Raw genomic sequence first — 23605 nt, 5'->3', positions numbered from 1 at the left:
TGAGAGGAGAACACATTCAAGGCAAACCTCTGATAATTAGATTCTACACCTGGAAAATTATAGCCAACTTAATTTTTTTCCAGTAATAGAATCTAATTTTGGGGGGGTTGTCATATAATAAGGATTGTCTTCTATTTTGAGTAAATATGATGTGTATTGACTGAGTCCTTCATGGATGAGAGATTCTGCTGTATGTTTGAAATGTAAATGCTCTGGAGGCTTAGGTAAAGATTTCAAAAAAGGAATACAGGAATTGGGTCCCTGAGTTCCATGGGAGATGGATATATAATTCTCTTCATTGCCTTTTTGAGAATCCCAGCTTTGATATTCTGATCATACATGGAAATTCTGATACGTTCTAAATTTGGCTGCATAACAAATAAATCTTCAGTGTATATGAGGGTGTGCTGTGGGGGTTTTGTTAATCCTTTGAAGGAGGTGCCAGAAAAAGTGGTCTGAACATCTGTCAAAGATAGGCTGATGCTTGCAGTTCTCTAGCAAAACTCTAAGTTTCTTTGCAAGGTAACATACCTAACCAGAGGTTCATGCATGTGTGGAGGAAAACAAGTCAACTGGTGCCAAATGATAAAGATTGTTGATTGACTTCTGGTTTGGGTAAGGATTAAGGGAAATCAGGTGCAGGTGGGGTATGGTGGGGAGGAAATTTGGATTGTGATATGTTAGAGAATCCAAGAAGCAAATCGCTTTCACATTGGAAACCATTTTTATTCTTTTTTTTTTTTTAAATCTTAATGGCTGTCTATATACATGCTTGAAGTTGGGTGTTTTAATAAGAGCAGTTCCCAGGAGCTGCTCTAATAAAAACAACTTACTGTTGTGTGTATTAAGCACCTGCGCAGTTGAAAATGGCTGGGGGACAGTTTATCTAAACCTCATCAAATGAGGTTCAGATAAAGTGCCCCAGTGGCAATTTTTAAATGTGCATGGGCTTATACACGTGACAGGGAGGCCACACTGGAGCGTTCCAACTGAATGCAAACCAGCACGTGTGTAGACAACCGATGAGTCTTAGTTCTGAATTAAAACAGCTGAATTGCAAATCATCAGATTGTTAAGGATATGTGATCAATTTACAAGTAGGTTTATCTATAGACAGTACTAAAAGAGTATTGGCCGTGTGTGTGTGTGTGTGTGTGGAAAAGCTAAGTTTATTTAGAAGCAGCCATGAAACAAAATGTAATGTTTAGAAGTTTGAGCCCCAGTCTTGGTGTAGCCCTTCACCTGCTTAGTTTTACTTCCATGAGTTGTTCAGTTGACTTTTAGCCTTTTATTGCATTTTTGCAAGACATTATTGAACTGCTTAGACAGTTATACTCTTCCATCCATTCCCTTTCTCCCCCAAGTCCTTTACTTTAGGAAAAACATAAATGTGTTGCTTTTAAAAAACCTAAAATTCTGATCTAAACCCAGATTCATGTCATACACATAGAAATAAATTTTAAAATTCTAGACGCATTGTTTGCCACATGACTTGTCAAAAGAGGTAAAATGACCAATGCTTTTCTTCTTTTCACTAGAAGCCAAAAAGCTTCCTGTTTACCAGATCCAGGTAATTTTATTTTGTTTGAATTGCATTTAGCTTCTGCTCGCTTAAAGGAAATGTCCTTTCTAGCTCTGTAATGGACCGGGGTAACTAAACTAAAAAGTAGTGATAGACCCTTCTATTTGAGGGTGAGTGAGTAAAATTTCCCAAACCTGAGACTAGAACTGTATGGGAGATGATAAAACAGTCTGATGGCTTTTGAAACTTTTGATGGTTTCAGCACTCATTTTCATTCTGCTTTGGAATGAAAGGGAACTTTCCAGTGTGTGGTGGTCAGTTTTGCTATTACCATAGTTTTTTTTCTCATATAACACACCCCGAATATAACATGCACACGGTTTTAAGAAGGCACCAAGCAGTGCACTCCCCACATCCATGGTGGGTGGGGATAGAGTCCTGCATCTGGCCCCACCCCTGCTTCTTGCCCAATCTGGGAAGGGGGCAAAAGGGCCTGCTCTCCCCACCTTTGCCCCCACCACGTCGGGGCCAGGGCCAGGCCCATTCCCCCCCCCCCTTAGGGCTGTTGTTGGGGTGCGGTGGCGGAGCACCCTCACCGTGCTCCCCCTCCCTGCCAGCTTTTGTTGGGGCCCAGCAGCTCCGCGTCCGGTTGGGGGAAGGGAAGGAAGAGACCTGCTCCTCCCCCTCCCCCCGCTCCATCCCTTGTGTCCCCGCCATCATGGCAGCACTTTGCCACACCGACTCCTGTCCAAATGCTCCTGGCGGTCTCTGGTTGTTTCAGTCAGCCAATCGGAATTCAAATAAAGCGTTACGGACAGGCAGACTAAGGCTTTTATTATATTAGAATTTGAAATGCTGCAATAGATTTAATTTCTGAAGCTTGGTAACACGTTTGACGTAATGAAGCTTGCTGGGACGTGATAAATGTCTAATTGGAGTGCTAGTGGGCATCTTTACATGTGCTCCGGTGTTGGTGCTTTAGAGTGGCTCGCATGATCTGCTCTAAAATCATGCAGCATCTCATGTATTCAGTGTCCCGTGCTTCAAAATGATAGCCCATTCAATGAGCTTTAGTTAAAGTGCCCCCACTGCCATTTCGAAGCACAGGGATGCTGAATGCATGCGACTCCAAGGCTGCTGGAGCATGCTAATTGGCAACTAATCGAGTCCGCTCCAATGCGTGCTGATCAGCACACATTGGAGCAAGAATCCATCGTGTGTAGGCATCTATGTCTGATCACCCAAAAAATCACTGACTTGACAACACTCCCATTTAATCCCCTCATCAGGCCTTCTTTTCCTATAGTTCAAATTTAACTTGTAAGAAAACTGCCCAGCCCTGTAATTAGAAATTTTGAAACCACCTATAAACTATTGTCACTTGTCCAGATTAAACCCAGGTGTGATCATTGACCTTGCATCTAGGTTATGTGTAGTCCAGGCATTTCAGCAAGCTGTCTTTCAGAGATCGTTTCAGGTAGCAGCTATTCTGGCACGGTGGAAAATAATGCCTACACAATGCCGCATCACACCTCTAGCCACCGGAATTCAGATGCTACATATAGGTACGGGCTTGCAAAGGGTGATTGTGTTATGGTGTTTAAGTTAGGCTTGTGATGGTATCTTTATTTCAGTGTTGAAAGAGCCATAGAGGAAAAGACAAGTGGGGATTTTGAAAGGGAGAGACTGCAGCAAGTGAAGAAAATATTCAAGGTATTGATACATAATGGAAATATTTATTTATGTTGTAGTTGGAGGTATAATGTTAAGGGTGACCGCAGGAAGGGGAATAGAGCATGCCATAGTTCTTTTTGTTTTGTAAGGCATGGTGAAGCTACACATTGGATTGAAAGCAATTTCTTATCCTCCCAAAGGAGGAAAATGTCTAGAATGGTAAATGCTCCTGGTCCCCCCTTCCCTTCCTCCATGAGCGCTGGTAAATGTTGAGTTGTATAACTGATCCGCTTGTATTGTCATGTTTGCTTATCTGCCAAAATGTTCTTCGCATGGAGTATTTAATCATTTGGGAAAAAAACCTTCCAAACTAGGAATTTGTTGGGATACTAACCTGTCTCCACCTCTGTCTTTAGATGAGTGGCAATCACGATATACTTCATAAAGTGCAAACAAATGAAGATGGAAGAAATGGAAGCAACATATTGCAAAGGAGGCTGCAAGATGCGCCCAGTCTTCCCCAGACTGCAAAATGTCCCACTGAGACAAGCCTGTCAAAGGACAATGTAGACTATTGTATGTACTTTGTTGCCTTCATGCCATAAGTTGTTTCACGTCACTGGCCTTGTTCATGTGAGAGTGTTGTTTCTGGCAGGGCCGTCCCTAGCGGGGGGCTAATTGGGGCGACTTCTCCAGGCCCTGAGCTTTGGGGGGCCTCACGGAGCCAGGTGGAGTGGCTACATCCAGCCACTTGCATCCCCCGACTCCTCCCGCCCACACTATTTTTTGGATCCGGGGCACATGGGACCAGGGCGAGGGTGTGGCCTCGCACGGGCCCCGCACCCTGCTTGGGTCAGTTCTATGTTTTGGTTTAAACTGGGGAGTTGGTTTTTATATCAATTTAATGAAATTGTTGCATGGGTGCTCAGAGTTTTATTCTGATGAGCCAAAATAAGCTCGTAAACTCAGATTTCTAAATCGGCTAGCAATCTTTAAAAATTAATTTAGATGCCTTTGTTTTCTCAGCAGGCTGCACTAATTGAGTTGAAATACATCTCCAGTTCTAAATGCTCTCAGATTTGGACTTGAGTGATTAGCTGTATTAAAGACGGTACACTAATTCCTGTAGAGATGAATGAGGAAATGGCATAGCAGAACAGCACTGTGGGAAACTAAGTTGTCTCGGTGACTAAAGCTAGGAAAGACTTATTGCACTGCGGACCTTGGACTTCTACTGATAAAGAATAGATAGTTGTGAACTATTTTTAACAGTTATCTTATGGACAGGAACTCTTAACAAACTTTTTAGTGTACTAGTGGAGGTGTATCTTCTGTTTCTAAGCCTTATTCTAAATCCTAGCCCTAGCCTCCAGCGTATCTACTATTCTGCCCCCCCCCCACAGCTTGATGTTATCCACACACTTGCTGAGGGTGCACTCGGTCCCATCTTCCAGGTCATTGAGGGAAATGTTCAACAAAACCACTGGGCACTCCTCTTGATACCAGCTGCCAACTAAATACTGAGCCATTGATTGCTACCCTGGCACTCTAGCTAGTTTTTGAGCCTGGCAATCCAGCTACTTTTTCTATCTACCTTACAGTCCACTCATCCATCCCATACTTCCTTAGCTTGCTTGCAAGAATTTTGTGGGAGACTGTATCAAAAGCCTTGCTGAAGTCAAGGTATATCACATCCCCTGCTCTCCCCGCATCCACAGAGCCAGCCGCCTCATCATAGAAGGCAATCAGGTTGGTCAGGCACGACTTGCTTGTGAATCCATGCTGACTGTCCCTAATTACTTTCTCCTCCAAGTGCTTAGAAATGGATTCCTTGAGGATCTGCTCCATGATTTTTCCAGGGACTGAAGTGAAACGAACTGGTCTGCGGTTCCCTGGATCCTCCTCCTTCCCTTTCTGAAAGATGGACCCTATATTTGCCCTTTTCTGGCATCCAGGACCTCTCCATAATCTCCATGAGTTTTCAAAGATGATGGCCAGTGGCCCTGTGATCACACTGGCCAACTCCCTCAGCACACTTTGGGTGCATCACACCCAGCCTCATGGGTTTGTACACATCCAGCTTCTCTAAATGATGTGTAACCTGTTCTCTTGCCACTGTTGGCTTCTCACCTCATCCCCAAACTGTGCTGCCAGGTGCATTAGCTGACCTTGCCTGTGAAGACTGGAGGGCGGTGGGGAGGCATTGAATCTTGTGCATCATCTCTCACTAGGGAGTAAGGGACACAAACTTTCCCGTATCTTCCTCTTGTTGCTGGCATACTCGTAGAAACCTTTCTTGTTACCCTTCACATCACTTGCTAGTTGCTACTCCAGTTGCACTTTGGCTTTCCTGATTTCATCCCTGCATGCCCAAGCTCCTGCTGAAAGCTATTCATTATGACATAATAGGATTTGTAAAGACAAGGGGGGAAGCTTTAATACTTGTAAGTTGTATGGATAGGATTTTTCACTTGCAGTTAAGACCAATTTTACTTCATCCTCAAGTAATGACTTCAGTTTGTTCCTTGGGAAAACAATGTTTTTACAGACCACTTCACTTAATTGGGCTGCTACTGAAGGTCACTATTTTGTGATTGAGCTGTTGATTTGATTTGAACTCTTGAATGGTTAGATGCAATACTGGCTTGAGTTTTTGTTGTTGTTGTTTTTTTTTTTTCAAAAGCATTCAGGGTTGACCTGTCACTGATGTCTTTGAGCAGATGAGCTTCTAAAAGCTTGGAGCAGATTGTATGGAAAATCTGACTGTGTGCCTGTAGAGGGGTGGGGAGGGAGGGGGCGGGAAGGATGAGCTGGAGGAAAGAGGCGACGCGGGCAGGGAATAAGAAGAATAAATTAGTCAATCTGTTCTGAACTAGTCCGCAGTGCTCAGAACAGGAATTGTGGTTGTTGTTACAGTACACGTTTCTGGTGAGGCACCTGAAAATTGCTAGTTGCTTTTGGCTCTCTGGTTAATGTTTCTTCATTAGTCTCATCCTCTTTCTTCTCCCTCCCACACTTCAGATGTGATAATGGCCCGATACAGCTAGAGGGCTGTCCCTATTTAACTAGTGTTTTGTCCTAATTGAAATGTAATTCAACATATTTAGCTTTCCTGTCTTTCAATACAATAGAGACATCTGCTGGCATCACAAATGCGATTTGTTTCCCCATAGTAATTTGCAGGTACATTGCTGGTACTTATGTGATGCATCAATCCTTTCTCCTCAAACCTTACCCACCCCACTGGGAATACTGAAAGGTCAATCACTTGGTTTTTATTTCAGTTAATGCCCATGAGCAGATTTCTTGGTTCTTGTCTTTAGGTTGTGCTATAGCCAAGGGCTTGGGGCTAATTGGTAAATCCAAAATAAAAGGTCTTCAAAGCTCTCCGCGCTCCCTTGGAGCAGTCAAACACTCTTTTGAACTCCTGTATCTATGGGAGTTTTGTCCGGCTGCTTCTTCTGATGACTTATTTGTTGTGACACCAACGTGAATTATGCTAGGTGATTATCCTTGACCTGGCAGTAGCAAGCAGAAGAGCTTCTAAAACATGATGCTGTTTTGTTTCCAGCTGCCTATGTGTGTGTGGGTGCCTTGAATGCAGATGAAGAAATGGTGGCCTTGAGCCAAAGACTGAAACCCATGCAGTCGTTGGATGTTTATGATGATGTAGAAGGACTGGAGAGGGGAATGTGAGTATGACCCACACTTCAAAAGGTAGTCATAGTGTGAGCAAGCATTTGCCACACCTGGTCCAGGTGTGGGCAGCTCACTTTAATACACCTATGCCTAGACCAGGAGCAGGCATGGGCAGGAGTTCACTGTGGCCAGGAACAGCCATTTGCTGCTCCCCAGGAGCCACACAGAGCCTGCTGTAAATAATTTGGGGTGGAGAAAGGTAGGTTGGATTGGTGACAAAAGGGTCCAGGTTTTGGAGGGCCCAGGGGGTGTGGGTCTGTGGGGTGGGGTGGTTACCCAGTCGAGGGGAGGGGGGAAAAATAACTCACGGTTGTGGAAGGGTGGAAAAAGTGCAGCCCTAGGGTTTTCCCAGCTCTATGGCTGTGCTGCAAACCATTTATAGGGATTCATGAGTAAAGGCTAACCCTTTCTGAGATCAAGTTAACTCAGTTTTGAGCTAAGTCGTGAGTGACTGGTGCCTCCTAAATCTGGGGGGGGGGCACCCACAGAAGCTGCCGATTTTTGGTGGTAGCCCTGTTGGGGGGCACCCGCCCTGCAGACAGTATTGGTGTTGGCCGTCACGTGGGTGGGGGGGCACATGCACCCCCTACCAGTCGCCTATGATCTATGTGAACTAACTTAGATCAGGTATCCAGGTTGTAGCCATATTGGTTGCAAGGCAAAAGGAATCTAACTTTGATCAGGCGCACCATTTTGGGGGGGTCATTTTAAGCCCTCTGCATACCTGTATGATTGGGCATTTTGATTGACCTAAACTTGGTTTTGAAATGTCTTTTTAAAACTGTAATATAGTCAATTATCCACATTAATGCTTTCCACCTTGTTTCTTAGTGGCCAAGGCTCTGGTGCTTGTAACTCCTTCACTTCTGACAGTTGTAAGTATGGCTGAATTGGGAAGTTTGAACTTGGCCATCTTCCATTACATGATGTGGAGGCTTTCTTTGACTGTCTGCTGAAGCTGTCCCCAGGAGAGAGTCATAGTTTCATAGGTTCTAGGGTCGGAAGGGACCTGAGTAGGTCATTTAGTCCAACCCCCTGCCATGGCAGGAAAGAGTACTGGGGTCAAACGACCCCAGCAAGATGTTCATTCAGCCTCCTCTTAAACACCCCCAGGGTAGGAGCCAGCACCACTTCTCTTGGAAGTTGGTTCCAGTCCCTAGCTGCCCTGACCGTGAAGTCGCGCCTCCTGATATCTAGCCTAAACCTACCCTCCGCCAGCTTGTGACCATTATTCCTGGACACTCCTGGCGGTGCTCGGGGGAACAGGGACTCCCCCAATGCCTGCTGGTCCCCCCTGACTAGTTTATAACAGGCCACAAGATCCCCCCTCGGCCTTCTCTTGTGGAGGCTGAACAGGTTCAGGGCCCGTCGCCTCTCCTCGTAGGGCCTGCCCTGCTGCCCCCTGACCATGCGAGTGGCCTCCTCTGGCCCCTCTCCATGTTGTCTACATCCCTCCTGAAGTGCGGCGCCCAGAACTGGACGCAGTACTCCAGCTGCGGCCTGACCAGTGCCGCATAGAGGGGGAGGATCACCTCCTTGGACCTGCTCGAGATGCATCTGTGGATGCATGACAAGGTGCGGTTGGCCTTCCTGACCGCGTCCCCACACTGCCGGCCCACGTTCATCTTGGCATCAGTGATGACTCCCAGATCCTTTTCTGCCTCTGCCCTGATGAGAAGGGAGTCCCCAGCCTGTAGGTACGGAGCCGGTTGTTCCTCCCCAGGTGCAGCACTTTGCACTGGTCAGTGTGAGTCTGTGCACAAAGGTCCTGTTTTGCACTTAAACCCAGCAGTAAGACTTGGCCAGATTCGTAGTTAACCTTAAAAAAAATGGGCTGGGCATCAGGATCTCTACCAAAAGCATGGGAAAGACTCTTTTCATTGGCCCTTAAGCTTTGCTGTCCAGCTTGTCTGGAGTGGGCTTAAATACTTTCAGCATCTTGTGGAGGTATTCTGTCTTTGACCCCTAAACACTCCCACTGTGCAGTACAAATGGTTTCTGGGCTAACACTAAATGGATGCCAGCAGAGCTGAAGCTGGGTCAGGACAGGGTGCAGTATGGGCTGTAAAGCACCCTGCATACTTGGACCTTAGCAGCACTGCTGTTGCTACCTGATTCAAAGCTAGCTTGAGAGAGCTGTGTGTGCTGGAATTGCTGCTTCCAGTGGCAGTGTTGATATAGCCAACATAGCTTCCAAAAAGCCTACTTTTAATCCCGTCCTTCTCTAATGTACTCTCCCTACCTTTCCTCAAACATCATCCGTTCCATTTCCTGTTGAAACCTCCACATGAAGAAATCTGGGAACAGAATTTTCCACCAGCGAACTGAAGTAAAGCTTTAACACACTAAGCCTTTTGTGTACTCGTGAATCTTGCCCTTTTGTTAGATGTCTGCATCCAGTCTGAGTAGTGGTAATTATAGTTGCTAAGACCACTCTGACTCCCTATTGCAAACTATAATTAAAACTAGTTGTCCTGTGATGACACCTGTACTAATATAGATTTGTAATGTATGATGGTCTGTAGGATGCCAATCCCATTTTGTCCAATATTATCCAAGTAGAATTAGGAAAGAATTTTTGTGTTTTAGTGCATCTTTTCTCTCTTGGATCGAGCGAGGTTTTACTGTGTAACAATGCAGTTTATTTCCTGGATGGTTTAATACTTAACTATGCTACAATTTTCATTTCTTATCTATGCTAGCTTCTAGCAAATGGAATAATACACAATGTCGTCTTTTCAAATTGCTGGGTGGGAAACGTGCATGATATTTTAACAATGAACAAATATGTGGTGCATTCTCAGATTTGCCTGGTAATCAATACTACTCTAATTTTGGCAAGAGGCTACCTTGACTTTGCTACTGAAATTTCAAAGTACAGCCAAGAAGTTTTTGTAAATTTGCAGTTTTCCTTTGTAACAGTAAGCAGTTCTTTGGAGCAGAATTTTGTTCTCTATAGTAAGTCTCTGAATTTGTTGCCATTGCATTTGGTTTAATACATTTGGCTGTTGTGTTTCCAAGTTTCAGAAGACAACTATGAAGAAACATATGAAGATGTTCAGAATGGGGATGATATGCCAACCAAACTGGAGTGAGTTTTCATTTAATTGCCTTTATTTCATAGCAGCTGAATGTACTTCTCTTGCTGTGGCTACTGGCTGGAAGTGGATTTTTTTTTTTCCAACTGTAGAACAGCTATTGATTTTCACCCCCCACACCCCCCCGCACCATGTTGCTTTTTAAATGCCAGCTAACACTTCCAAAATTAAATGCCCGACCTACGGAGGCCTTGCTGTTTGAACTACAGTGCCTTGCCTTGTTCAGAATATGTACTTTGCATTTAAGGTCATTCTCCAGACATAATGCCATGCTAGGTTACTAGTTAACTTGCTCTACTTGACTGAACATGTTCAATAGTTTTTTGGAGAAATGACTTGCATGTGAAGTTCGTGTATAGTGACAGAGGCGAAACAATCTCAGCAAAAGATGCCCAAAGGGTGCCATCTGTATACAATGTTTAATTATACAACTTAGACCAAATGAATGACAAATGTAAGCTACCACTGACAAGTTTTAACCCCCACAGTGAACTTGGGACCTGCTCATTAGAAATGTTCTCCAGTCATAATTGCATGCAGTGGAGAAATCAGACGAACTTTGTAAAATCAAGGTGCGGCACTTGACATTTCCATATAATGCTCTTGATCTGAGCTTTCCAGTTTGCAGATTTGGTTGGCTGCTAAAAAGGCTGACCAGGAAGTTCCCAGTAGTTGTGTTGTCAGCGACTGGCTTGAGGATTTCCCTCTTGCCTTGTTGCCATGCATCCTTTCAGCATAGCTGACACAGCCACTGGATGTGGCAGACCAGGGGAGGGCCTGAGCCTCAAGTCTTCTTAATGATTGATCCGATGCCTTTGTTTCTGGGACACGGTGGTGTTTAGTCTTGTGCCTGTGCACCTGCTCCCTTCCTTTCCAGCTGGGGAGTCTGTAACAAATTTCACCTAGGGTTTAAACCTAACTTCCCTTCTACGTTTGGGGGCGGGGGTCCATCAAGGCCGTAAGCTTTGCAACACCCTTCTGTGACCAAGCATGAACTGAAGCATGGGCTCCGGAGGGTCTTGTTCAAGGTCACGCAGGACAGATTTATGACGGAGCTTGGAACAGAAACAAGATCGGACAGCCTTAACTGCAACACTGTCCTTGTCCTTTTTGTCATGTGCATCAGGTATGGGGCCAGGGAAGGTACAGTTTAATTTTTTTTTACTGTTTGGAGTTCCACTAAAATTCTTTCTTTATACATTCAGGGGGAAGGGGAATTGCCAAAACTCCCCCCTGGCCCACCCTGTCAGAGGTGGTGTGAACAGAAGCTGAATTATTATATAATAATCATTTGAATATAAATTTTAAGAGTCTGTCATGCCGCTGAATGACGCATCTACCTGCATGCTGGAGTTATTAAGTACATGCTTAATGGACTAAATGCTGTGTAGGGGCTGTGCTTTCTCCCTGAAGAAAGGACCGTCTCCAGACCTGTTGCTGGATAGCCCCTGGCAGGCATTTGGCACAAAGCCTGGTATCTACATTGGTTTTCTTCTTCTCTAGTTCGGACAGAATAGACAAACTGAAGAAATTTTTCAAGAAAGAGAAATTTAAACTGAAGAATGCCAAGATGAAGGAAAACTTACGGTAAGAAAGTAGCATCCAAAAAAAACCTCCCACCAAGTTCGCTCTTTTTTAGATGCAGGAGGGATGACGTTCCAGAGATAACTGGACTGGGAAAATCGCTTTATGAAGTGCATAGTGATTTCCCCTCTTCCTCCCTCAACACCTGGTCCATATATATATCGCCACAGTGGAGCAGGCCAGGGGTTGGTCTAGTGCTGTATTGTTGTCTTCAGTGGTGGCCAACACCAAGCCCTTGTAAGAAGGCGTAGGAAGGAAACAACATGAACTGGTTAACTGAAAGAATCTAACTTTTTTTTTCCTAACACCCTGCATTAGCGACTGGCAGATGCGTTGAAGCATTGGGATTCTCATCGCTTTCAAACTCTTGAGTGGTTCGGTTGTGTGTTGGTGCGTCTCCATGTGAACTACTTTGCTTACTGGACGAAGGAAGAGAAACTAAAGTGATTTTTGTATTTCCTTGTCTCTGCCCCCACAGTCAGTAGGCCAAGACCTTTTTTAAAGTTCAACTTTATTAAATGAGGGGAAAAACAATCTTCATCTATTAATTGTAACTACATCATGCTTAAATGAGTGAGGTATACCTTCTGTGGGGGCTGGGATCAACAGGGATCCTGGTTTTCTCTGATTTAAAAAAAAAAAAATCCCAATTTTCAGGTTAAAAAAAGTAACCCAAAATCTCTCTATTTTTTTCTGGGATCAAAATGAAACATGCCCCCCCCCCCCCCCCCCCCCCACACACACACACACACATGCACACAGTGGTGTTTCATTTTGATCCTGGAACAATATGGATTTTGGGTTACTGTAACCCAAAAATTGGGGATTTTTTTTTTTTTATTGTGGAAAACCAGGATTCTTGGTGATCAATAAATCCATTCTGCTGCTCTAGTCTGAATTTGAAAATATTAGAGACCTTAGAATAATTTACTCATGACATGTTCAAAGCCAGTCTAGCATGTCTCATTCCTCTGGAACAGTTAGAGAAAGGAATCTCATTCTTCCCATACCACCTGCTGGATTTGAATCTGGTTTTATAAATGGTGTAAATCCAGAGTAACTTCATTGGCATTATATCGGATTGTGGTCAGAATAAGGCTGCACAAGTCCATTCTTCCCTTTATGCACGCTCATTGCCACACTGAGAGAGCCCAAATCACTAGAGGGGAAGGGACTACACTCTTTATGCCTTATCCAAAGTCCAATTGCGTGAATGGAGAGATTCCCCATATACTTTGTTGGGCTTTAAATCAATAAGTCAGCCACCTCCAATTTTACCAAGGCAGATTTGATCTAGTGCACTCTTTTTCATTTTTTCTACAAACTTCCTGTCTTTTTTTTGTTTTTTCTTTCAAGACTTCATCAGCAGTGTAAAAGACGTCACGCACATTTTTATTGTGGATGGCTATACTAGTTGGACATCTGGGACTGGCAGCCCAGGCCTGTAGGTTATGACCAGGGGAAGTTATATGCCACTCTAAGTAGCAACTTGAGTGCTCTCCCAGGAGCGAGAGAGAAAACTAACTTCTTACATCCAGTCTGCCATAAGAAAGAATGCAATCAGCCCTTGGTGTAGCAAGTTAATAGCATACAAAGAAGGTTGCTCTTTTGGCTTGATGATGAAGATGCTGGCTTAATTTCCAGTAGTTTCTCCTATACAGTGTGATGGAAATTCCTTTGTGACCTGACTTTCACTTTGGAAATGCATGCTCTTTGGCTGTGGCATAAAGCCTCCTAACATCTCTGTCTACCTCTAGTTCACGTGCTCCTGTTTCGGGTGGAAGTGACTGGCTGTCAAGATGGTTGTTTTAACAGTATTGATGTGCAATTAATTTACCTTCCCCCTGCCCCTGAAATGCTGTTTTTACTCTTTTTTGTGTTCTTTCTATTCCCAGCATGTTTTCCAGTTCAGTACCAAATTTAGGTAAGTTATTCATGTTTATCTAAGTGAAATACTTTCTGTCCCAGAGGGATTACTTTAGAGTGTGTTTGTAAATGGTGTAAATGTATTGCATGGTGGGAGAAAAGAGTAAAATGCTATCTTTTTTAAAAATAGCTGTTATGTGACTATGATAAAAATTGGGCATTTATAGACATGCTCTTGGAGTGGTGTAGGCTGCTCTAACTAAAGCTCGTCGAACAAGCTTTTAGTTAAAGCACCCCCACTGCCATTTCTCAGCATGGGGATGCTGATACACATGACACTGGAGTCTGCTGGAGTACAGCAATTGCCACACTCCAGCAGACTCGATTAATCGAGTCTGCTCTGGCGTGCTATAATTACAGCATGTTGGAGCAGCTTCCCTGCATGTGTATAGGCACCCATTAAAACTGATACAATTGTAATGCTTTTGCAATTTTGCTGTGGCATGTAGAGGCTATGCGTTGGTGCTAGAGAGAGGTGAACTTGCAGGTACGTAGCCAAAGATTACATTTTGGTGTCATGTCCTCCCCCCCCCCTTGCAGCTGTAGCAGCTTTTCTGAATAACTGGCTGCAAGAATTTTGTAGAAGCACTTTGATCTTTTGTGAAAGTCACTTTAGATGGTAGAGGAAAGAGGCAAATTTGGACCTGTGGATTCAAGCGAGTTGCTACCACTTTAGACGAGCCTGAATCAAGCCCAAGTATTTCATCTTTCTGTCAGAGTGAATGTACCAGTACAGCCACAGATGAAGAACCGCCAGGGCAGGATTGTTCCAGCTTTTTCCTGGTGTAAAAGAGGGCAAACTCCATGGAAAGGATGGTCCTGTGCTTGGAATATAATCCTGGGAGTTGGGATATCTGGATTCTGTTCTCAGGGCTATGGTGTACTGAAAGTATCTACCTTTAATATACAGGCAGTCCTTGGACTTAACAACACAATTGGTTCCTTAAAACCACATCTTAAGACAAAATGTTGCAACTCGGAACCAATTTTCTCATACGAAACAATGTTATAAATGGGAGATTGGTTCCTGAACCAAGGCCCAATACCCTAGTTTCACTAAAAATACCGCAGAATTTTGTACTTGATCAAATTTATAGATGAGTAATATAGCTCCATTAATGTATTTATATTGTAAATAACAATCGTATTGATTTGGAAGGACTTCTTTGAGGAGACTTTGATGGATGTTTTGAAGGGCTCTTAGTTGGACGTTTTGAAGGGTTCTTGGCTGGAGTCTCCTCGGGAGTCCTGGCTGCAGGTTCTTCTGGAGTCGTCTGCTTTCTTAAAGAAAGTGTCCACGGAAGTTTGGACAGATGTTCTCCAGGGAGATGGGCGACACAGCAAACTTGCTCGCTGGCATGGCGTCACGTTGGTTCAAGCATTGTAAAGTCAAAACTGACGTCATAAAGTTGAAACGGATGTCAATTTTTAGATGTTGCAAGTGCAAAACGTTGTAACTTGAGGTCTGCCTGTATTCGAAAGTTATGTCTTTCTACCCAGGACAGCTCACTTACCCACAGGCTCAAAACAAATGCTAAAAAACCCAAGCGCACACTGAAGGTGCCTGATATTTTCCCTGCAGTCCATTGCATCTGCTCTTGAAGAATAATGCTCTCTTCCCGCTGTCGAGAATCTTCATTCCTATGATGTTCAGCCTCCTGGGGCTGGCTGCATTTAGCAGACTACTTTCAGTCCCAGTTTCTTTTTACAATGAACAAATGGCTAAAAGTGCTGCAGAAGGCAGGGTAGGGGTGCACTTAGACTGTATGTGCTCAGCTGAATATTTTCTAATGCTCTGTCATGCGGGCTGTTTTGATAACAGATATCATGTCCCAGGAGGCCACAGCATATGATGACAGTCTGACGCAGAAGGACACAAAGTAAGCAACCGGTTTTTACAGAGTCTGAGCCCTTCCACACCCCTCCTTTCAAAACACAGCTTCTCCAGACAACAGGTGTTTGTGCTGAAAGCAGCACTCCTCCACCGATTTTTGACTTGCCACGTTAGCTTTTTGATTGTTATCTCACTGCACCTTTATAAGCAAAGTTAAGGTCTGCTTGGTATTTATAGGAGCCCCCACGCGAAAGTTCATAATGCTCCCTGAAAGAGTGCGATTTGCCGGAGGGCGTCCAATCCTGCCTGAGCATTGTATCTGTGCTCCAGCCTGGTGCTGTCTTTTGGATAAAACACAAAGAATGAGAACTGGAAGTGAGTCTTCACAAGTGGAGGACATTTAACCTACAAACCTCATGGTCAATTAAAATTTTCCAGTAGGAAGATTTTTACCTGCACTCTTAATTAAATAATGCGTTCTCTGTTCCCTGGTCTCAAGCTACTGAGTGGTACTGATGTGTGCTCATATAGGACTCTTAAGTTCTGTTAAATGCTTGCTTGTCAGTGGTGTGAAATGAGATCCTTTATCTTCCATAACTTTTGTGCAGCCATTCTGTTTGAAAAGGCCTTTTTTCCCCCTTCAATCCCTAGAGAGAAGGATGAAAAATTTAAAACTTGGAAGCTAAAATTTCTGATGCCAAAAGAAGAAAAGGATCGAAGGAGAAACGGTGAAGATGCAGAAAGGTGATGACAGATCTCTATTTCTATAATGTATTCTTAATGTAACTTCTAATTTAGTGTAGAGCATTAATCTTCCTTGTCCAACATGATTTTTAGATCATCTTTTAAGAGGGATGATGATTATTAGGCTTTGATTTTTGGAAGGGGGATGGGCGGTGCATGGGGGAATGGGGGCAGTTAGCTTTGTTTTTTTTTTTCCTTGCATAATTTCAATGAAGTTACAGAACAAAAGTTTAAGAAAACTGGAAATGGTGGGGGGGGAGGGGAGAGGGCTGCTCTTTTTAATACCTCCCCCCCGCATGTTTAACAGATGCAAGCAGATACTTTTGGGTGTATGTAGCTAGCTGGTACTCTAAACAGACCAATCCTATGCATTTCAATGAGCAGGTAATAAAGAGTTTGAGATCATAGTGATGGCCTTTATAGGGAGAAGCCTTACCTCTGCTGTACAAGCCATGGGTGTGTGCACACACCATATGCCAAACAAGGCCTAATAAGTGGTAGGGAAAGGTGGAAGGAATATCTCTCAGAATTATTTCTTGGCTTCTGCCCTGTGGCATTTTTCATCTCAACTGAGAATGTTGCATGTAAACAGTTGTCCGTGGGTACCGCAGGACAGGAACATTTTTGTGGTGGAAACTCTCCAAGGGATACTCCTCAAAAGTCCTAATTTCATTTTAACATTGCATGCACATTTGTTGTAGCAGATTGCAATCGATATTCTGGGACTTTCAAGCAAACCAGAACTATTGCTAGTTTTTCTTGGGTGACTGGCAGCTGTTTTTATTTCATTTTTTCACCAAAATGTGTGGTGGGGGGAGGGTTGGTGTAAAAGAAATGGGTCTAGTTATGAAATACCATGAGTGTTCATCTGTTCCCTGGAGATAATATAAGAACTCTGAAGGCTGAAAGTAACAATGAATTATCATGTTAATATGATGTAAAAACTGCTTGGCTTTGGAGAGCTCCCTAATATCTATTTTTATTCCCTATTTTTTAACTGAATGGAAACAAGCTGAAGGTACATTACTCGGCATCCGTGGGCTTTTGTCTCCTAGGATTACATGATTTGATTTCACTTCTTTGCTCACAAAATGAGGGCCCTTGTACCTTTTTGTATCCAGAAAAAAACCTCTGACACGCCTGTGGGTGAAATCTTGGCTGGGTAAAATTCTGGCCTCATTGCACTCAATGTAGGAACTCGTGAATTTAATTCTGAGCTCTGTTTTCTTTACAACTATTCTTGGGCTTGAAGGAGGGTGGCTACTGACCCATTCCTAGAATACAGGACATCCCTTGGTGGGGGGGGGAAACCACTGTCCCCCTCAGCCAATCAGTGGTGAAGGGCAGGGCTGCCATCTCCTTGGCCAATCAGCAGTGAGGAATGGGGCTACCGGACCCCTTGACCAATCAGCAGTAAGGGGGTGGGGCCATTACAGACCACCCTCCCTTCCTGGCTAGCTTGGAACCCTGTTTCTCCTGGCTGCACATTGCCCTACCTCGAGGCAGAGCCAATAGAATCGCGGGGACAGAAGACGGACATGCATTTCCACCAATGAACTGAAAAAACAGAACTTGTAGTCCGTTCCTCATTTAGACATGGAGAGGGGACAGAAGGTTTAAAAACGGGACCGGTGGCCACCCTAGCTTGATGTGCAGTGACTGCAACTCATTGAGATTCATCTGAGCCAGCTGGTTACTGCTGGTCGTGTGCCTGTGACGGCAGGAGCATGCAGCTTAGCGTGAGCTGGAGAATCCACTGAAAAAGCTAAACTAATGCTCGGATGGCCGGATCACATGGAGCACTAGGCTATATTGCAGATAGAGGCCCAGCAATACATCGCCTGCCTAATTTAAAGCATGCTGTGGTAAGTGCAGACATAACCAATGCAGAGATGGACTGGAATTGCAAAGATAAAACTTGGTGACTGGAATACAGGAACAGAAGATTCTAGAAGCAGTGCTCTTGTGGTGGAGGAAATACTCTTGCCACAAGCTTTCTGTTTGATCTGTTAATGATTAGGCCTTTAGCTGGTGTAAACTAGCCCCAGGCAAGTCGAATCTAATTGCAGAGACCCCACTTCAAGTTTTATGCCCTCTTACCTTTTTCTTACATATTGTTCCCTAAAGTACTAAGCGAGTCTTTCCTTCTGAGTGCTGCACCCCACATTTTCTTTAAACATATACATGAATGAGGGTGATGGAGGTAAGTATTAAGACCTGTTGCTACAAAAGAACTTGAACAAAAACATCTACTTTCACACTGAGTACTACTGTTGTTTATACTTGGCCCTGTGTCTCTCGTTGAGCTAGGTTGCGTGTGTGTTGCCTTTAATCCGTGCTATATGTTACTGATAATTTGCTTTGTTTTTCGCAAGGGTTCATTCCAGGTTAAACTGGAATTATTCAACCCCTCCGTGTTTTGTGCTGCATTTCATACCATCTTCACTCCCTGACAGATTACTTGAAAGAAACTACTAAGTATGTCTCATTTCTTGATCCAGCTCATCCTCCAGGGCAATCTTCAAAGCCAAGAAAGGCAATGCAGAAAAGAAGAAGAAAATGGCAAAAGAAGAAAGGGTCTTCAGAGAGACATTCATGGTAATGTCATTTCCATTCTTTTTAAAGGGAAAAGTTTTAGCACTGTTGAAGGACAAACGTGACTATATGCAGGACTTAAACGACGAGCTGCCACAAGTGATCAGCCTTCCTCTGGAGTGCATGAGGTTTAACTTGCCTGTAGTATCCCTACTCTCCTGATCTGTAATTCACGGCCATTTTTGGTTCCTGACCCTCAAGAGACCACACAAGAACTCATCATGTCACACAGTACTTTATAGCTGGGGTGGTGGGATGGAAAAGAGCTGCCTTAAAAGGGTAAAGAAGATATCAGCTGCTACTTCTTCCTTGATTCATCTTTGGTGTCTCAGCACAGGCTGTTTTTAAATCAGAAGGTCCCCTGTGATGACCCACCCCAGGGCTGCGGCCCAGTAAGTCGAGATTCACTGAACTCCTAGACCTTTTGTTATAGCTTCTTGAACCTCATTGTCACTTATAGGCTTTACTAGGACTACTGAGACTTTGCTATAATAAGTGGCACCGACGCATTTATGTTGTGGCTTATTGTAGTGCTACTATAGAGTAATATTATTGCTTACATTATACCATAGTCTTGGAAGAACTAGTTCTTGGTAATGAGTTAATGTTTTTATTCACTAACATTGTAATAGAGAGCATGGCATGGAGTTAGGCTTTTGCAGTAGAGATTCTTTGGGGGTGGGATATGGAGCTGCTGGGGCCTATAGCAACAAGGAATGTGGAAATGGAAAAAGATGCTGGTGATTCCCCTTACAGTTGTCAAAGAAAGAGTAGATCTCTCCATCTCTTAAAAATGTCTCTGTTCCTGGTGTGGAGAGGCTGGAATCAAGTTGCCATCAGTTATTGCAAGTAGGCCTGCAACCTGGACTAGATTCTTGGGCACATCAATATTATCTCCTGAGACTGTGGAGGTACCATCACGAAATAAGCCCTGCTTGCTCTGTGTGTGGCCCTGCAAATCTGTGGAGTAGAGGGCTCAGAGCAGCCCTGAGTATGAGCCCATAGCCTGTGCTTTCAGATGCTGCTTATTTGTAGGCGGCGCGCTTACTTTTGCCTAGGAAGTGATGCAAACCTACCTTTACCACGACAGTTTCCAGTGCTAACTTCCTTTGAGCTCTTGTGTACGTTGGGTTGCTGTGTCCTGTATGGTAGGCAGTTTAATGCTGTTTTCATGGAGGAAATGTTAGAATAAGTCCATGCACACATGCAGAAGAAAAGGATCACAGCATCATTGGGTCATCTAGTCCAGTGGTGGCCAATGTTTTGGCAGCATGCTACAGGGAAAGCCCCAACCCTCCTGGAGCATTGTTCTCCTCAGAAGTGAACCTGATTGTCCCCTGGTGGCTCCAGGCCCAGAGAAGAATAGGCAACTGGGGGGGAGGGGGCACATGCCCCCCTGACAGCCATCCCTGCTGCTGCCAGTGTCTGCGGGTGCTTGCCAGCCCCATCCCCACTACTGCAGGCATCTGCAGTATCTTTGGGTGCCCCCCTCCGGACTCGGGAAGCACCAGTTGCCCATGCAGAGAAAGGTTAACATGGCTCTTGTTGGTGATGGCTGACACCATCTCTTACAGCAAGGTCTTTGAGCGCCTGATCTCCATTCTAGCATCTACCTGTTCTGAGCATCCAGGGCACACGTGTCACACAGCCACTGCCCGTACTGCTTGTGGCATGTGTATCGTGGGTTGGACACCCCGATCTAGCCCATGGAAACTGCTCCTTTTTAAAGCATGTTATACTAGTTCTCTTTCCTTCTAGATAAGATTTCCAGCAATTCTCCATGGAATACTGTACTGTGATTCTAATAGATCTTGCTGTCCTAAATGTTTACTTGTGGAAAAATAAGAAGACTTCTTAATTGTAGTTGAATTTATGAGCCTATGCCCTTTTGTAGAGCCCTTGCAATTGCTTTCCTCTTGGGGTTTTCGGACTTGAAACAATTGTAATACTTCTTCCTGATCCACTCTTTTCCCCTTGCTAAATTATTCCATCTATGATATTACTAGACAAACTGTTGCACTAAAAAAAAGCTAAAGCTCTGAATGTTCAACAATTTGTTTTGTGTATGGTTTATTTTAGTACAATAAGGAGATTGCAGTCGTCAACACAGCTTTTGCACACTGTTCTGTCTCAAGCAAAGGCAAGCAAGATTTATCAATCACAGCTGGAGAACAGCTGGACATTATTGATGTCACAGAAGGGAATCAAATGCTGTGTCGCAATGCTGAAGGAAAATGTAAGAAATTTTCAGAAATTCTGACAGTTGCATGGCACTTGGTTTTCTTAGGCAAGTATGTCTAGAGAACGACTGCCAGCATGTAGTGTTATGATCAGTGCACTCAAGGAAATGTGCATAATTGCAGTTTAACTGCATATGAATCTTTTTTTTTTTTTCCCAGATGGATATGTCCTAGTAGAACACTTGAATTTCAGGTAAATTTTGGAGTTTTTCCTCTATCAAACTCTGCATATAGTACAGTAGTCTGATTTTACAAGTCTATCTCCCATCACCCTACAAAAAAACAAAAACCAAACCACCCCCTGCCTCCCTCCTCTCCCCCCAAGCCCCCTAAAAAACAAAACCCCACATAAAAATCTGAGTTGACTTGTATGCAGGGTCAGCCTATCATTGGGCCCCACATTAATCAAGCTAAGTAACCCTTGCAAACATGAAATCTATTATAATGTTATCCAAACCAGGAGGGGGGGGAAGTTGTTTTTCTTTTTTCTAAAATGTATATTTGACTTGTCATTACAATAATACAATAAAACTTAAGGGTGGGGGACAAATATTTGTTTTTTTGTGTAGAAACTTAAAATTGTGCTAAGGTTGTGCTAATGCAGCTCCAAAATACACTGTCCAGTATATGCAACTGAACTGTATTGATATAGCTCCACTGACTAGCTCAACCAAGCCATGCCAGTTCATGCCATTTGAGAATATGGTCTGTTTGTTATATGGTCAGTTCTAATGGTGATAGTGTTAACAGCATCTGTTGCATATACTCGTATAACTAAACAGAAAATTCCAAGTGTTTTGGAAAGGTACCTGTTGCAATAAAACTGTTTCTATTGCACCAGACAATATTAGTCATCTGATGAAGGCCAGATGAGAACCAGGTTCAAGCTTCCTCCATGATGGTGCACAGCGTGAGTCCTTATATGGCAACAGATGAGAGATGAATGGGACTATGAAGCTTGTTTAGCTTTTCACTGAAGTTGAGAAGCCCCTTTTAAATGTGTAATAGTGCATGGCAGGCAACTATCACATCTTGATTGAATTCTCACAGACTACTTTTTTTCCAGTGTTTGCTGATTTTTGTAGACACTGAGGAGGATGTATGAGGCCTACCAGCAGTCAAATGCTCAGTTTTTTTGTTTTTTGTTTAAATATATGAGAGAGAGAGAGTATCATATGATCATGTGTAGTTTGGCATTTGTACGGACAAGTCTTGGGTGAAGACGTATATACACACATATGTGTATGTGTGTCTATATATGTCTTCACCCAAGACTTGTCCGTACAAATGCCAAGCTACATATCATACTATACATAGCTATAGCTATCTCTCTCTATCTTCAACAGAGATAGATATCTATCTTGGCGTTTGTATGGACAATTCTTGTGTGAGTTCACCATGCATAATAACTGTGTCACTTGATATCTGTCTTGTTGCTATTATTTCTTAGGTATTGCAAACAGACTTTAAAGTGTTTAAAAATTTCTGTAAGTAATAGATTATGCTAAAAGTAGTAAATAAAACACTAATACCAGTATAATAAAAGGAATGTTGTAAGTCGCTTGCAATCTTTTTTTCTTTTTTTAAATCTCCTCCTAGAACTAGAGAGAAATGGATGAACTTGGTCCTCTGATCAACGGTACTGAGATTGAGGGACCTAATCTGTGATACTATATAAACTTTTCTAGAGTTCCTAGAGGAAGAGTCCATTCATTGATAAATGAGAACTTAAGTCGTTCTAAAAAATGCCATGGTTTTTAATTTGCAATGGTTAAATGTTTCCAAGTTTTAAGTAAACATGGCGTGCACACAAAGCTGTTGGCCACATGGTAATTTTGAAAGTTGGCATGGAGCAACTTCAAGAAATCAGAGCAAATATTTAGCATTTACTTAGAACCCTTAAAGGCATTTTTATTTATCTTTACATGTGGTTACTATTAAGTGTGCTGGACTGCATCCATACTTACAAGAGCTTAAGCATGCGCAATGTTGCAAGCCTGCCAGCACAAATATTTAGACTTCTGAAATGTAGATGGAGTACTCGTGGAGTTTAAGTGTTTATCTGATTCCAGATTGGAATTTGTATTATGTCCTTCATCGGCAGGCTTCCCTGTGTAACTATATTTAGATAAGTTGCTAAGGCAACTTATCTATGGCTTGCTTTCTTATAAAATTTCTGATCTGGATTTCAGCAATGCAAATGTAGCTGTTTTTTTTTTTCTTTCTTTCTTTCAAGTGTAACATTACCTTTTACATTTCTTTGCACTGACTTCAGTGTTATGAACTGCTTTGTTCATCATGTTGCCTGCTTTTGTCTTCTAATGACATTGAACTTGAATTTGTAAAGCAAGGCCTAAGAAAGTATAGGAAGGGTTTGTAGGTGAAATTTCATATTGGGTCAGACTGTCAACTGCCATAGTTCAGGTGAGTGATGAGGCTATCACAATTTACAACGGGTAAAAATCTGGTGCCCAGTTGTTGTGGGGTTTTTTGTTTTGTTTTGTTTTGTTTTGTTTACAGGAGTTGTATAATCATAACCCTAGTCCTTAATTTTTTTTAATGCAGTTATTGCAATGGAATTATGCACAAAAATTAGTACTGTGGGATTAGGTCCTAAATCGCCACATGAAAACTTTAGCTGTTAGAGACGAATCAAAATTAAAGCACGCTGTCCTCATAAGGAATAGTT

General features: G+C 43.2%; 1 protein-coding gene across 1 annotated transcript in view; it reads left to right on the top strand.

The window, feature by feature from the left end:
* FYB2 (FYN binding protein 2) overlaps positions 1–22949 on the top strand; it is a 45656-nt gene extending 22707 nt beyond the window's left edge. The window contains exons 7-20 of the mRNA XM_090048638.1: positions 1539–1570; positions 3157–3235; positions 3613–3772; positions 6768–6888; positions 7727–7770; positions 9917–9986; positions 11497–11580; positions 13473–13501; positions 15326–15383; positions 15989–16081; positions 18583–18679; positions 20756–20912; positions 21076–21109; positions 21758–22949. Coding sequence (XP_089904764.1) covers positions 1539–1570; positions 3157–3235; positions 3613–3772; positions 6768–6888; positions 7727–7770; positions 9917–9986; positions 11497–11580; positions 13473–13501; positions 15326–15383; positions 15989–16081; positions 18583–18679; positions 20756–20912; positions 21076–21109; positions 21758–21767 — 1068 coding nt within the window. The 3' untranslated portion in view covers positions 21768–22949. The remainder of the gene's footprint in view (positions 1–1538; positions 1571–3156; positions 3236–3612; positions 3773–6767; positions 6889–7726; positions 7771–9916; positions 9987–11496; positions 11581–13472; positions 13502–15325; positions 15384–15988; positions 16082–18582; positions 18680–20755; positions 20913–21075; positions 21110–21757) is intronic.
* Positions 22950–23605: the final 656 nt, after the last annotated feature.

Source organism: Crocodylus siamensis, chromosome 5 (assembly GCF_052110815.1).
Source record: "Crocodylus siamensis isolate JL-2025a chromosome 5, ASM5211081v1, whole genome shotgun sequence".
NCBI lineage: Eukaryota > Metazoa > Chordata > Crocodylia > Crocodylidae > Crocodylus > Crocodylus siamensis.
Note: the sequence above shows the minus strand (reverse complement) of the source record. Positions and strands in the feature narration are given on the sequence as shown.